The sequence below is a fragment of the Myxine glutinosa genome, chromosome 1 (assembly GCF_964187855.1).
Source record: "Myxine glutinosa chromosome 1, kmMyxGlut1.1, whole genome shotgun sequence".
Lineage (NCBI taxonomy): Eukaryota > Metazoa > Chordata > Myxini > Myxiniformes > Myxinidae > Myxine > Myxine glutinosa.
Genome location: NC_136261.1, coordinates 254,950,541 through 254,967,531, shown reverse-complemented (window position 1 = coordinate 254,967,531; position 16,991 = coordinate 254,950,541). Strand labels below are relative to the sequence as shown.

General features: G+C 44.3%; 1 protein-coding gene across 1 annotated transcript in view; it reads left to right on the top strand.

Annotated features, from left to right (window-relative positions):
* The window catches only part of BRF1 (BRF1 general transcription factor IIIB subunit), a 97,362-nt gene that overhangs the window by 33,191 nt on the left and 47,180 nt on the right, over window positions 1-16,991 (top strand). The window contains exons 6-9 of the mRNA XM_068130303.2: window positions 1,374-1,523; window positions 7,961-8,054; window positions 8,202-8,328; window positions 9,525-9,567. Coding sequence (XP_067986404.2) covers window positions 1,374-1,523; window positions 7,961-8,054; window positions 8,202-8,328; window positions 9,525-9,567 — 414 coding nt within the window. The remainder of the gene's footprint in view (window positions 1-1,373; window positions 1,524-7,960; window positions 8,055-8,201; window positions 8,329-9,524; window positions 9,568-16,991) is intronic.

Below are 16,991 nucleotides of genomic sequence, written 5' to 3'. Positions count from 1 at the left end.
GTGACAGCAGTCCTCAATATCGTTTGTGTCCTCCCTGAGCTGTGATGCAGGCTGTACACCTCCGACGCATGCTCTGTACCAGGCGTCTGATGCGGTCCTGGGGAAGTCTGTCCCACTCCTCCTGCAAGGTGGTTGGTTACCTGTGGTCTTCCTCTTCGTGGACCATCATTCACAGTTCCAGTTTCACTGTAATGCCTGGCCAGGTTCGAAATTGCAGGCTGTGAGCAACCAAGACGTTGGGCAAATGTTCGCTGGCTTACACCAGCCTCAAGCATCCCAATTGCCCTTAAACGTTGTTCAGATGTCAGGTGTGGCATCTGAACTTTATTTTTGTTTTCCTTGTCAGAAGCCTCCAGAGTGACTATAGACAGCAGTTAATGAATGTCTAACCACGAGAACTGAAAGATTTCATTATGAGGGTCATTATTTAAAGGGAAAGATCCCTATACAGAACCACTCAAGCATGCCATTGTTGATCAACCAGGGGATTGAAGTGAAGTTCCCGTTACATAATCAGCCATTACAATTGAAGAAACGTGTTTGTAAAGCTGCACGTTTGAAAAAATGAAAGTGATGTTTCTTTTGATTGCGAGTATATATATATGTATGCAGCCTCACAATATATATGTGTATATATGCAGCCTCACAATATATATATATATATATATATATGTATATATATTGTTACGTTTGTGGGGATAAATGAAGAAATACCTTAAGAAAGTTCAGAACGTGTCGATTAGCATGCTTCAAGTGTCGTGAAGAAGAAGAACCCATCTCAATGTGCGTAAGTAGAGTCAAATGTCTGGTTAAGTGTTTAGGTGTCTCCACATGGAGGTTGGAGGAGCGGAATTGTGCTATCTAGGTAGAGTCTGTAAAGTGAAATTCCCCTGTTATGTATGTGTTTGCCTCCTGTGACCTTCCCTCCGTCTTCATTACAATTAAAAAGCCCGCTAAAGAACAACTATAACAAAGACTCATTTGCTCACAATGTGAAAAACTGAAATGTTTTTGTGAAAACGAAAAACAAGACTGAAAAAACATCATACGACTCATCATGTTGATTACTCACTGCATTGACTACTACACTACCTACCCTACTCACATATGCTGATCTAAAGTGTGCCAAATTATTTTGAGATTATATTTTTACTATCTTTGCTCAATGGTCACTTGGTGGAACGTCTGTAAAATATAATGTCCTCTTTATTGGTTGAGAGTGAGAATCACGGTGGCTTGGAGTGCTGATTTTCAAAACAGCAAGTTATGATTATGTTTATCTCTATAAAACAATGTTTGAGCAAGAAAACACGACATTTTTATGAAGGGAAGCTTTACTCTTCCAATATTCTTTCCATGCCATTTGCTTTCAGACCCTTGCCTTTATATTCCACGTTTCGCACACATGCTTGAGTTTGGAGACAAGACCCACGAGGTGTCCATGACTGCGCTGCGACTTGTGGCTCGCATGAAACGTGACTGGATGCACACAGGACGCAGGCCATCAGGCCTGTGTGGGGCAGGTTTGCATTGGCGCATTCAACACAGCTCCTTCCGCATTTTTATCACAGTCACCTGTTTTTTGGGTTGTTTTTTTTGGCATTCAAGTGCTTTAATACCATGCCCCTCACCCCCATTTTATCACAGTCACCTTTTTTGTTTTTTTTGTTTTGTTTTCAAGTGCTTTAATACCATTCCACCCCCCCCCCCCCCCCCCACTCCCCGGCTCATTACAATCACAGAATATTTTCTTCATTTGAACTGACGTGTCTTTGTCAGAGCCATTTGATTATGGAGCAGCGTTTGCTCTTTCAAGTACAGTCGGACCCCGACATTTGCGGGGGATACGTTCCTGGAAAATGCCGTGAATGTCGAATCTGCAAATGTGGGGGCATTGCTTGAATGGGGAGGGGTAGGGGAGGGAGGGATTTTTAGAACTTTGACTGGTCTAGGCTCGTGGAAGAGCTATGACACAGGACAAATCAGGACACGACATAAAAAAAGGGAACAGCAGGAGAGAGGGGAAACGCCAACAGCAGGGCTTTGATGAAGTTGATGATGAAAATTGTTGATGGAGATAGAAGGAGATGGATAAACAAGCGATGCAGATAACGAGGAGGGATAAGGGAGAACACAAAGGGTGGATGAAATGGATACATAAGCAAAATTTTTGGGATGGCTGGGGGTTGGTTTAACAGGTGTAGAAAAGATCATGATCTTTGATGGGGGATGACTTGAGATGGTTGTGAACAGCTGGCTTGAAGACCTGGAGGGAAGAATGACATTGAAGAGATTATGGAAAGTGGTTCCACAGTTGGGGAAAAAGAGGACTAAATTAGTGGAGGTGTGCAGTGGTTCTGGATTTTGGCAGTTTCACTAGTAGTCCATGGGCCCGGACCCGAAATTTCACTAATTGGTACCACCCGAGGTGGCAAGTTCTAGTAATGATTTTTGGAAAGGTGCATGTATGTGGGATACATGCTGATGTGATAGCAATTCTGGACTGGTAGCTTAGTGGTAGTTATCAGCTATTTTATACCCGCACCCTGCGAAAAGGCGTTCGACGGTTCGGATTGATTTAGTCCATGTGTGAAATTTTGGGTACGGGCCCATGGACTAATTGGGCATATTAATCAGAAAGTACTGAGACAACGTAGATCCCAAAATTATCGCTTTATGTCTTATTTTAAACATACAATCTTCACATAGTGTAATTTTGGAATACAACAGCTACTATAATACACGTACGTGATTGTTATGGAAATTGTCACATAAACATGTCACAACATGAAAAGGTCACAACACATATTAATCAAACGGTTTTCTGAATCAAGGGAAAGAAAGTCCAGAGGCTGTACTGAGCTCATCTGCTGAGCCCATCTCAAGTACATGTATGCCACAATAGCTATAAACAGTACTAGTACTCAAATGTTATACAAAATGGTTGGAAATCACATACTAACAGAACTAACAGACTGTAGGCTATGTACCCGGTATGGTCAGGTAGTGCTTCACATAAAGATGAAATGACACAACACATTATCAAAATGTCTACATGTCTACATGTATTCTGAGGGTGTTTCCAGGGAAAGCACGTCCTGTGCTCTTCAGAATAATACTGAGTATGTCAATGTACCAAACTAGCGATATCATAGTCAGTCATCGAACTGCTCGTCTTCATCGGAGTCTCCGAGTTCGAAGGATTCTTCATCTTCCTGTTGTTTCTGGTTACTGCAGGTTTGTAGCTTGCACATGTCTGTGCATGACAGTCCATTGGTCAGGCATGTGCATTTTGGCAATTTGCAGGAACGCACACACTTGCAAGCTAAGAGTTCCAAGACCACATCTGGTGCTGGTGGTGAACGCATCCAGTGGATGGCGAGCTTGCCATCTTCATCCACTGTCCATCCATGCTCGGTAGGGTTTGGCACCGCTGGGCGAGCCTGCAGACAGCACTTCCATATTGCTGCCTGGTAGTTGGCTCGTAGGACGTGCATGAAGAGACAGTCTCTACATGGTGGCAACTGGCTGGACTCGACTCCTCCCCTCTTTGCGCAGAAGAGCTGGTAGTGCAGTTCGTTGACCTCACCAGTCCTAGCAGCTGCACTATACATGCGACAGATGAACTGCTGTACCTTCTCAAATAGTTCTGGGTTGACATCCCATGACTGACCAAGCTGTCTAAACGTCTCCTGGTAGTTACTGTCGTTCCTCACCAGCTTCAGTGCTATCAGCTTCCCACGGCCAGCGAATGCGCTCACAGTGTCACACCCTGTAAAGGCGTGTAGCCCAACCAGGCTGTCACACATGCTGTCTCCAATTGAGGTCAGCTGCAGTGTCAGCATCTGCACTTTTGCTCTGTGGTGGTCCCACTCGTTGTCCAGCGTTGTATGCTGGTAGCATTGGTGGTGGTGTATCAATACTTCTCTGCTTTGTTTTTCCTACAGTCAGCATGGTTCTGGTGGACACTGGGGTGATTGGCTTTGCTTGTACGGCAATCCCATTCACTCTGTGAGATGTTCCTTCTCCACTGGTGGTCTCTTCCAGACGGTCGATATTATCCCAGGCTAAGGTTGTGAATATGCCAGGATGGATGTTACCTGGGAGGGCAACATCACTCCCTGATAGCGAGAGCTTTTGGAGACACAGAGCAGTGTCGATCTCTTCCATCTGAGAATAGGACACACTATGGCCGAGTCGGTTGAGGATGTGTATCAACTCTACATTCCCGGTCAGTGACTTGATAGCGAATGGCAGAACGATGTGCTTCGGGGGCTTTATCAGTCCACGTGTTACAGCATATACCATGTCATAGCCGAGTGAACACAGAAGCCGCTGCACTCTTTGAGATGCATGATCAGGGTCATTGGAACCTGTAAGTAGATAGCACAGGAAGACCATGACCGACTCTGGAATGGTAGTGTCCTCTGCTTCTGGTTTGACTTCCGGTGGCCAGGCTTGAGGGGCATCTTGGTTCTTGATGTCGGCTCTCATTTTCAGGGCTGCTTTGGAGACCACATCTTCAGCATGGAGGCCTTTCTGAGTATGCAGCTCTGCTTGTAGCGATTGGTATTGTTTGGCAAGTTCGTATATGGACAGGTTGTCTGGAAACAGGAGGAGTTTCCCTTTTCCCTCAGAGAAGATGTGCAGGGAGTCTGCAAACTCGCTTTCCAGTTTCCGTCGTATGTGTTTCTTGGTTGATTCCCTTACATGGGCAATACCAAGAGAGTTCATTGAAGCCACCAGTCTAGAAGAGAGATCAGTCATTGTCATCACTTGAGGATTGCCAAAAAGCTCCCTTCTGATGAACAGGAACAGCTCATTGTAGGCCTGATCCACAGCAGCGCCATACTGAGCTTCAGCATCATCATCTTGGCTTGCATCCTGTCCACTGCGAACCTCTCTTTTGGTATAGAACCGATAGCACGACCTATGATAGTGACCTTCTGCAGCTACCAGGTCTCTGCTGACTATGGCAAGGATTCTGCTGTCCATTTTCTCCATGGCTACATTCCTGATTGTGGCGTCAGCTCGCAGTTCTCGACATTGTATGAGGATTTCTCTCGTCTTCTGTCCTTTAGCATACTTGGTGTCTTTCTGGCAGAAAATGCACTCTGCCTCATAAGTCCTTGATGTGCTTGCACATTGTCTAGCTGCTCTCTGTGATCCTGTGTCTTGAGCAGGTTCACTGGCACTGGCACATTTGAGGATGCCATCAAGATGTCTTTTCATGGTGAAGAGACTGCGACATTTTCTGTGGTACTGGATTGTTGGAATCTGTCCATCAGGAAGGTTCGTAGCTAGTTTCAAAATTGCTGCATGTTTTCTGATCTGGGCTGCCCTCAGCAATGTTCTCCATGAGTCAATGTCTTGTAGTGAAACCAGCTTGTCTGTATTGTCATTGGAACAGTGGATGATGCACTCCACTCGTGGCCGCTTTAGTGGCAGGCTGCTTGCTCCGTCAGAGGCCATGTTCAGTCAGTTTTCACCTGCAACATAGAATTATCAATCCACATTACTATGTTGCACAAATTAGTAGTCTGCCAGTCCTTAATTATATTTAATTACACTTAATTAGACTGGTGAAACCAGTGGACTGATATCTGAAAGCAAATCAAGCATTCATGACTGGACTTATTCTAACCAGGCTGCAAATGTATATCACCACTGATGAGGGGAAATCAGCACTTTACATATCTGTCATATATTTTCTGCTTAACTAAATAGACATAATTATTGCAGAGCCTCTTGTTCTTGCCTCACCTACCAGGAAGTATCCACCAGTGGCCAAGTATACGGAATACAGAAGAAAACTGGACACTGCCAGCATCCAACATATATTTTGTTCTTAACTAAGACACTAAAACTGAAGAAAAAGTTAGTTTCCACACATTAATAAATACAAGAATATGTATTATATAGTATAACATACATGTCTTTATTACAAACATCCATTTGCTAAGATATTTAAGCATGTTACATTGTCTATTCAGCTAAAAAAATGATTTGGAAGATGATACTAGTAACAACAGCGCGGAGTTGCGGTATCGCGATTAATGCAAAAACAGCTTTCCTGCAAGAAAAATGAAAAAGCTACCCATTTGGAATTGCTATCACATATTATTTTACTTATATGGGTGTAACAAATAAATTGGCACCATGGAACTTTTGCCACCTCGGGTGGTACCGATATCTGGTCTGGCCCATGGACTATAGGAGGGGGTTGCTGATGGACCGCGTGCATCTTGCAGATACCTGAGGGGGACAAAGCACAGAGAGGGCAGAGGTTGTAAAGTCTTGACAAGGCGCCATCAGGTTTTAGAGGAGGGAGACGAGTTTGTCTCGAGATTGGACAGATGGTGTTTCTTGAGATTGGATCTTGAGATCTTGAGATTGAAGCTCATTCTTGAGATTGGACAGATGGTGTTTTCTGGCTCTTCAGAAAATGGACACACTTTCTGCGAGTTTTGCGGAATGATCTGAGGTTGTCTTCAGTTGGGCCTGCCTTCCAGGAGGAGAGTGCCAGTTGTTTTAAAGCAATTGCCTCACCACAGAATTCAGAGTGCCAAGAGTGGGAGGATGGGTCAGTTAATTGAAGATGAGATGGGATGAATTTGTGCATAAGAGAGAGATTCAAGGGCTTCTGTAGAGGAATACCCAGGCTGAATGACTAGTAGTGGTGGTGGATATAGGAGACACCATTCCTGATGTGTTTAAAAAATAAAGTGCGAATGTATAAGTACATATTGTTACGTGCTCCTCCCCGAACCCCTGGTCGCGGTGTACCTCTGAGCCCCGAGAGGAGTCACAGCAGAAAAATGTGTTATTCTGTGTCAAAATCAATGGTGAAACCACACCAATTGTTACTAACAAACAAATATTGTATTGAAAATCACACAAGAATAACAGTACAACATTGATAGCAATCAAAAGTACAATCAACATATATCTTATGATGGTACCATCAGCTAATATCAGGTAACTCACTGTGCTCCAAGTGAGTGAAAAAAGAACATTCCCCAATGTCACTATATTCCCGTCTTCGAGCTCAAGTTGATCCCCTCCAGTGATCGTCAGAAAAATGTCGAATCCAAACCCGAATCCCGTTCAGATGACAGGCCCAGTCACGCCGCCAAAACTGCACAAAGGCGTACGCGGCCAAAGCGGCAGAAAAGGGTCACGCGGCCAACAGCTGCGAAAAGGCGCACTCAAGGTGACTGGGAAATTCACCCCCTCGGGTATGAATGTTTTACCGCTCCAAATCGGTGAACCTCAGGTTTGTCTTCAAAAGTTGCGTTGCACACACACATCCCAGATAGACGTCTGAATGGTGAAAACGGCTGACGCGAAGCAAATACCTTTCGTAATGAGCAAAGCGCACGAGTCAAAATGGCCGACGGCTCGTACTTGAGACATAATGACCCAACGATGATTCCTCGAAATCGAACGCCAAACCTGACACGCAGGTTGATCAGTCACAGCGATAACAACCCTATCGCAGGAATCCCTTTCCAGGAAACCCAAAGTTCACTCGTGACTCTTGCTCGACAACGTTCGCTCAGGACGAAGAAACGACTCGCTTCTTCTCCGACTTCACTCTCTCCGCCTCCTTTCTCCTCCCCTTCTTCGTCTTCCGGTTCCTGTTTCATTTAAAACCTTAACCTTTTATCTTTTGAAAACAGTTCATGGACAATATACCTTTTGAAAACAATAATAGTACATGGGATCAGAAAGATTTACAGTGGATGCAAAACCACAACAACGGAAGTGACGAATCCGTAACAATAAATACTCACATGTTGTGAACTGTGAATAGGCGGAACCCATGAATGTTGAGGTCCGACTGTATGTTCAGTTTTCTCTTTTGTTTTTATGCAGAGAATCATGTTTTGCAATGCTAGAGTATTATACTGTATGAGCTGATAGTATCACGGCCTGCACTTTGTGCTCATGTTCTTAGCTCTGCTGGTGGCCGCGCGAATGCACGATTTTCGACGGACGGTCAAGGAGATTCTCAGTGTTGTGAAAGTGTGCGAGGCGACTTTGAGGAAAAGGTGGGTTTTTTTGTTGGCCTTCTGGAAGAGTAATTTAGTTGGCTTATACTCACATGTTCTCTTGTAGCGTTTGCTGCCTTTTACTCTGAACAATGAAATAACAAATAAATTATATCACGCTGAAAATTAATCTATTGATTACACCAGGTTGGTGGAATTTGAAGACACGCCTACCAGCCAGCTAACCATCGATGAATTCATGAGGATCGATCTGGAGAAGGAATGTGACCCACCCTCTTTTATTAATGGCAAGCGAAAGAGCAAGGTGCAGCAGGTATGGTGGTAGACAGTGTCAGAAGTGCTCATGTTCTCAGCATTACTTGTACTAAAACAGTTTATTGGATTTTATACATTCAGTTTCGGGTTTTTTCACTGTCAACACTACTCCAAAAAGAAAAGAAATACTAACACAAGTTCTTTATATGATGTGATGTTAGTGCATTACCAGCTTACCAGCAGCCTCACAATCGGTGTAGTGCAAGCAGCAAACAAGTTGATCCTGATGAGCAATTGAATCAGAGAAGTCAGGGTTTGGCAGGAGTTAGAATAGCACACGGTATGCAGAACAAGACTTCATACATTCTGCTTCTCTCGTCAATCCCGACACCTCACTCTGCTTCCTCGTTACGATGATTTGCATTGGTGTTATTCTTGTCTGGCACATCTTAATTTTAAAATATTTTCCAGTTGAGGGACCTGCTGGGCAGTTTGTACCATTTGAAATATTGATTTTGGTCGAACAGGTCTATAAAAATGTATTTGGCTGGTTCGTTAAGTGCTCAAGTAGCCCACAACACCCACCTACCTGTTTGGATAAAATGAAATTCACTTTTTCTTGAGTCTTAAAATGTTGGCATAATCAGACTGAATGTGTAGGGTGGTAGGCGTGAGGTACATCATTTCTAGAGAGCCTTTGCCATTACGGTAGTTGTCAACATACATTGTAAAGGACAGCATACGTTATGACGCATCATCCTGCCTACATCGCACGAGGACAATTTATAGTCTGACCTCTGTACGCTGATGTGAAACAAAAGTTTGGCAGAACGGCTACAGCATATAAGGCTATGGACCTCCGGCAGTGAACAATTGTGGCTTCGCTTCACCTGGCAGTTCTGTCTTGCCTTTTGAATTGCCTTATTCTACGGGCCAGTTAGATGCAGTAATCCGAGACTGTATTTTTCTTCCATGGCTTGGTCGTAGGCAGTTCTTGTTTTTTTCTTTAAAGGCTGTTTGCAACATATCAAGAGAAAATTGAATATGTCGTCAGTAAGAAAAGTTTCAACCTATTTCCATTTTCGTTTATGACACAATAATGCCAACACCTTCAAATGCAACATTACAAATGGCATCTCTTTATTGCGTGTGGTGATATTTATTTCTGATAATTGCTTATTTTATTTGATCACTGAGACCTGCTTCAAACCAGTGCGCATAAACGATATTACAAGTGCCTTACTGTGTTTGTAGATGGAGATAGATGTCTCACTGGAAGACTTGGAAGAGTATGAAGGTGAATCTTCTCATGCATTCCCACCCCTTTACCCAAGTCATACTTTAAAGCTGAAATTAAAAATTTACACGAGTAATGTGGAGGATTATAGAATTTGATCTGAGTACCAGCACATAATATCTTGCTGGGGAATGTCATTTGATGTTCTATTGTTTATCCAAGAGAGTTGGGGAGCTTCCAAAGTCAGTGAAAATGGGAGTATAGTGCAGGGGCAGACTGAGCAGTCGGGCACAAACTGAGGGCCCAGGCCATCAAGGAGCCCGTGCTCAAATCAATAAATAAATAAAGGTTTATGCTTTTGGAAATGGGAGAGGAAGGCGATTTTAGAACGTATATTTAAACATAGAGTATTAATTGAGGGTTGAAAGTCGATTTTGATTGATTACTGAAAAAAATGCAGTGAAGTCATTTATTGCTGTTAAACATTTTACCTGCTTTCACCAAAAAACATTTACCGGCGTTTAGGATACATTTTCAAACCTTCCAGAAAATGGTTGTTAACCATAAACGTGCGTTACAAAAAACTCGTGTTGTATCCTCTCTGTCAAAAACAAAAAAATTAACCCTCTTCACACGAATCTTTTGCAAATCTTATAGAGAAATAGTGTTCAATAGACGAGGGTGCGAATTGACTTGATCGGTTTGAACGTCCCACTATCTTCTTTATGAGTCCCCTACCCAGAGGGGACTATAGGTTTGCTCTCTGTCTGTCTGGCCATCCGTCCCACCTGTGTTTTTCTGCACTTTTTTTCCATACCCTTTAACATATTCAATGGAAACTTTGTTCACGGCTTTACTATGATAAGTTACAGAACAAGTTTGAGTTTCAGGGCGTTTGCCTTTTTTAATGGAGTTATTACCTTTTTGGACTTAGAAAATATCACATATTATACAAAGGTCAGTTTTCAAGAGTTTTCCTCCTTACACTTCAACATATTTAACTGCAACTTTGTAGGGGACATGCATTGTCGATCTTGTTGTCATAGAAAGCAATTGTCACTCTTGTTTTAGATCACATGGCAAAAGTGACCACTTGTTATTCTCGACAAAACCTTCAGGTAAAGGATACTGGGTCACAATAATTTTGGTCGTGCGTGCATTTTATTATATACTCTTTCAGGCCGTTTGCCTGTAACATTTCATGACACTTTGGACTGTAATGTATGTTCTGTACTCTGCAACACAAGGTGCGCCAATTTCTGGTTCATAAGTTACAGTATATTTGTTTTTAATTCACAGTCTCATTATTCTGCATATTTATGCACAAATAGTTGTTTTATTACAGGTTTATTCACACTAAGTGTCATTCAAGAATGAAATCTAGGGGGCCCAAATACCCCTTTTGCCCGAGGGCCCAGAACACTGTTAGTCTGCCCCTGATATCGTGGTGCAATTTGTGCAATCTATATATAATGGAACAAGTGCTTGTGATTACGTATGTATGTCCGCTCTTCACCCATTGGTTGGACAGCTGGCCTGCCGCCACCCACAATCGTAACCTGAAATACTTAACCTAAAGTACCCAGAGGATCCAAAAGAAACCCCCCTCCAACCCCTGCCCTGCCCCCTAGAATATCATGAGGACCCAAAAGATCCCGAAGACCCAAAAGGCCGAAAAGTCGTCGAAGACCCAATGGACCCCAAAGACCCTAAAGACTCCAAAGACCAAAAAGACCCTGAAGACTGATACTCCAAAGACCCTTAAAGGGAACCCAAATGCAATTTTTTCTTCTTCTGAAAACTATTGAAAATCAATAATCATGGTCTTTTTTTTTTTTTCCAATCACAAACTGCTGAAAAAAGCCATAGAGTGTCGATTTTCGAGTCCGCCAGTGACGTCACATTGTGAACTCACTGTAATCCTGATTGCGACGATACAAAGAGAAACAGAAACACTAATATACTAATACTAATACTAATATACTAATACTAATACACTAATACACTAATACTAATAATAATACTAATAATATACTAATAAACACTAATAACAATATACACTAATAATACACTATACTAATACGAATAACTAATATACTAATACTAATAAATACTAATACGAATACAATATACTAATAAATATACACAAATAATACTAATATACACACACATATACCCATTGGCCAAAGGCAAATAATTTTATGGGGTAAAAGACTTTCTGATTCTAAGTTGGACACACACACACACACACACACACACACACACACACACACACACACACACACACACACACACACACACACACACACACACACACACCTACTTTTTGACCTGGGAGGGCTTTGGTCCACCTGCAAATGGAGATAATAATCAATGACACACACACACACACACACACACACACACACACACACACACACACACACACACACACACACACACACACACACACACACACACACACACCTTGAGACCTGGGAGGACTCTGTTGCACCTTCTGAAACCCACATTTGGAGATAACAACCAATGACACACACTGCCGCTTATTATTATTATTATTATTATTATTATTATTATTATTATCTATATCATGAAAACGCTTATTTCTGAAGTTTGTAATCGGAACTTCTCTCCAGCTATTGCTCCTGTCGCCCAAAGATATGTGTGATACTATGTAGTTATGACTATCCCTTCCATATAAGCATACCTATGTCTCCAAATGTCTATAAGTGTGGAATAAAAGCTGAAAATCAGTGAAAAGTTTTGAATAACCCGCGCCATTTTGTTTTACGCACAGTGAGACGCTGCACTTGATACCGAGGACAAGAAGAATGCGTCCCGATGTGTGCCGGACGCGCAGCGACTCGAGAGGCATGCTACGCCTTTTAATACAAATGTAAATGCGATCAGAAATGTAAAGGGGATACTTGCCAGTAACCACACTATAAGAGACAATACTGCAGTTGAATACAAAGCGACATTCAGGAGATCCGCCAAAATGAATGTTGGTGCCAACTGACACAATTATTTTGAAAGGAAGCGGGAAGGCGGCAGGCAATGCGCACACGTGGCCGCCAATGTGACATCAGCCTGGGTATTTATCAATACCGCAAGGTATTGGCACGCCGAACATATACCGAGCATATATTGCGGTACATATCAATACCGCAATACCGCAAGGCACGCCGAGCCAGCGAGCTGCGGCTTTTGTCCAGCCAGTTATCACTGGTTATGTTATCAGTACCGCAATAGTCTACTTGCCAGCAATGTGAACCCGGAAATGTTGAGTACCCCAAAGTTTTAAGTTAGAAATGTACAGTATGGGTCCCCAGCACTTAGAAACTGCCGGATGCTAACTTGCATATGTTGGGCAATTAGCAAAATTAGCATTAATAGCATTAACCCTATCAAACATAGGCCTGGGACACTGAAATTTCTGTTTCGCTCTATTGCTCCACTTTTATTCACAGGTATTAGAGGTAACAAAGGCAAGTACCATACCAAACTAGAATAATATGACAATGGGTAAATAATATCCTCAAAATTAAAACACAAGTATACCCAAAATTATCAGAGCTGAAAAATATGTGCACTAGTTACACAACATAAAACTTCCATCAAGAAAGAGCGTCTTGCACTTCTACTACTCTGCACTGTTATAAAGCATATCCTCATCATAAAACTCATCCTCATCGTCTTCATCTTCTTCTCCTGACTCTACATTCTTGTCATATTGCTCTTCTTGCTGTGAGTGTGTGAGTGTGTTGCAACATGTACTATCAGAGCCTTTGCAGAAGCAGTAGCTGGTACAGGTCAGGCCTGCAGCTATGCAGCTGCACTTTGCTGTTAAACAGGGCTTTAACCCAGCTTTGCAGCTACAGCTGATCATTTCCAACACGGCAGGAGGAGCAACGGGGCTTGCATCCAGGATGGGCATGATGACTTCCTCTCCCTTCTCGCCTTCCTTCTTATTCCATCCAAACCATCCATCCAAGGATATTCCAAGAATTCCAAGAATATCCAAGGATATTCCATCCAAACTCTGTTATGTCCACAGCTGGTGGGTCAGGGCAGTCTGCTGCTTTCCAAAGCAGCACCTGTAGATGGGCACGCCGTCCATGGAGGAGAGCGTTGCGCTCTGTAGGAGGCAGTGTCTTCAGTGCTGGGGGGGTTTTGCGCTTTCGGTAGATGTCATATCTGGCGACGTTCAGAGATGCCGACTCCCTCTCGTTGTACAGAGCCAGGAAGAAACCACTCACTGCCTCTGTAATCTGTAAATCAGTAGCTCCCTCCTCTCCGATGAAGTGAAGCAGGTCATCAGGTACTACTCTCATGGCCTTGAGTGCGGACACCTTCCCTTTCCCCATGGGATAGGAGGTGGTGTCACATCCGGAGAGAGCATGCATAGCCAGGATGGAGCGACACTGCTCACCGAGATTCTCTACTGTCGAATTGATGTTGAGAATAGTGCCATCCCATCTTTCCATCTGCAGGTTACATGTGATACCCACCTTCCAGCACCAATAGACCATGAGTACAAAAACATCAGTGTCGTCGCTGAGAATGCGGACAGTTTCAGCTCCGCGACTGGCTGCATCCAACATGTATGAGATGAGGGAGATGTCAGCCTCGTCATGAGTGACAATACTATCTGCTTTGCTGACCATCTTGATGTGATCTCCTATGCTGTGTTTGCACAGGAGCTCACCCAGTCTCCGTTTGTTTGTCTTGTTCTTCATCACTTTGTCGCGGCTAGGTAGAGGGGTTGTCAGTGAGAGTCGGTACTCTGTTGAGCTCTCCCCAGCTCTTCTCTGCCTCTCGTTGTCTTTGGCAGAGACTTGCTCATACCGGTCAAAGATGACAAATGTTTCGGTGATGTAGCGATTAAGCCGGCGCCCCATGCTTGCTGCGAGGTCAGCCACAGTGCCTGACGATGGCCACACCACATGGTAGATGAGCTGCGATGCATCAACGAGTACAACATGTGGTGGGTGGGGATTGGGGGCAAGGATTCCAAGACGCTGGACAATCACAGACTTGTTACCCTTCCTGAGGCATCCATACTCATCGATGATGAATGCAGGGACCGGGCCGAGCTCGTAGTCAAAGAGGGCAGAGAGCTCCATTCTTCTCTTGCTCCCCACCACCAGCAGCCGAGCAAACAACGCCTCAAGGTCACATATGATCTTCGCATTGACCTTCACTCTTTTTTTGGTGAATGTCATTGTCACCACCTTATTTGAGATGGGCACATGAAATCTCTCAGGAAGTGATGAAGAGAACAGTGTGCTCATGTCCTGTCCGATCTTCAATGCATCTTGCACATTCACCTTTTCATCTGCCACCTGGCCATTTATGATATGGTGGAGGGTCGCGGTCTCTATGGTGAGTGGATGGGAGTTTTCCTGTAGCACTCTCAGGATTTTAGCCCGGTCCTCCGCGTCCAATTCCCGCTGTCCTTTACCCTCTTCTTTTTGTCTGTTGGGCTTCATTGTCTTATCCGGTGCTTCAGCATCGTCGTAAATCTCATCCAATGACTTGGAGAGATAGGAGCAGATGCCGAAAGATTGGATCCACACAGCGACCTGCTCAGGGTTGGTGGAGATGCCCTTCATGCCTCCTACTCCCTTCCCTTGCTTGATGCATGTCTGCTCCCCAAACATGTCTCCACTCACTGCAGCTGCACCATCAGAGTGGCGGCACACAAGTCTTCCAGCGTAAAGGTCATCCTTGGCAGTAGCAGGAAGGTACTGTATGTCGTGCAGATGCCATGTGATCCATCTTGCGTAGTGGTGATGACCGGCAGCAAAGAAATAGGGCAGCATCTCTTCAAGGCAGTGTTGTTGCAGCATCCAATCACCCTCTCTTTCTGCTCGCCAGAACCTGTGAGCTATTAGGGTAGGGGTGATGAAACAATCCACCCATAGCCAGCCTGTGGGGTGCTCTCTGGCTTTCTCCAGGAATGCCGTTATCTGCTCGTGAGTCTTCTCTCCCTCCTCTAAGAAGTCATGAAGAAGAGCAGACACAACCATACGGAAGGCTCGCATAGCCTTGGGCCAGGCCTTCCCGTTGAAGATGGATTTCAGGCCTCCAAATGATGCACCGACTAGCTCCTCCACACCTGTTGAATTCATCAGTTGTCCGATTGAGCCGATGAATGACATGAGAGTGTGCATCATCCCAGGTCTGAGAACCACTGATGACCATCGCTGCAGATCACTCCACTTGATCAGGCAAGCGATCACGTACAGCTGCATGTCAAACGTGATATGACTGTGGCTCATGCCAAGCTGCCTCAGTGATGTGTCTAAGTAGGCAATGGTACTGAGCACTGTATCAGGGTGGGCAGGGGGCGAGTCAAGCAGTGGTCCAAAGACACTTATCGTCTTCAGCTTTGGAGCACTGTCATCACCATTGCGATCTTGCACAACATTGTAGGCTGCCCAGTCCAGGGGAAGAGGGGAAGAGTGGAGCTGCGAGAGCCAAGCAGCATCCTTCTTCTGTGCTCTTGAAACACTCTGTTTGATGGCATCTTGGAAAGCATCAGTTCTTGGGACTTCTTTCAGAGCTGGTGGAGTCATCTTCTTGGGGCCTGTGTAATGTTCAATGACAAAACTGCTCTTATGAGCTATACTAAGTTTCCCAGCTTCAAGCTTTGTCAGACGGGGTAGTTTCAGTGACATGACCTTACCATCAGGTGTGGCTCCTCCGGGGAACAGGAGACCTGCTGGATTCTGCACAAACTGAGTGGCCATGGCATGAGTCGTGCGGCGACCATTGGGTGTGAAGACCACAAGATCAAAATTATCACCCCAACTGTGGATAGGGCCGATGTGCCTCTCCAGGCCGACTGCACGCAGGAACTTATCTGGGTCCTCAGAAGTATATTTGGCAGCTGACTTCCGGAACCGTAGGACTTCATCGTAGGTAGTGACAATGCCATGCTCATGTAGGTTCTGAACCAGTTCTGAGCTGCCATACTTGTGGTGGAGTTTGACAGCAAGCCCCAGAGTTGTCTGATTCCAGCTCCTACTGATGTGCTGCTGGATGCATTGAGCGAGTGTAAGTGATGGTTTAGTCACTTTTCCTTCCTTGGACACGAGACTGGAGACAAGCTTCAGAAGGGTTGGACTTGTGGCTTGAACGACCTTGTCATGTCGGAAGCTGCCAAGGTCATATTGACGGGGCAAGGGAATATTCCGGACCTCTGCTCGCACTCTCCTGACAAGCTTGGTGACATCATCATCAGCACTAGAGGTTTCAGCTTGTTTTACTAGTTTGAGTGACTTACCAACGCACTGTCTAAAGCCAACAATAGTATCGCACCCTTCAACCCTAAGTACAACTATAGTGTCACCATAATAATCACACAAGTTGGATAGCATCTGCTTCCTGCAGTGGTCCCCGGAATTAACTACATATACATCATGTAACTCTGACACAGTCCAGGTGAACGACTTGTTTGCATTCATATGGTCAATGAC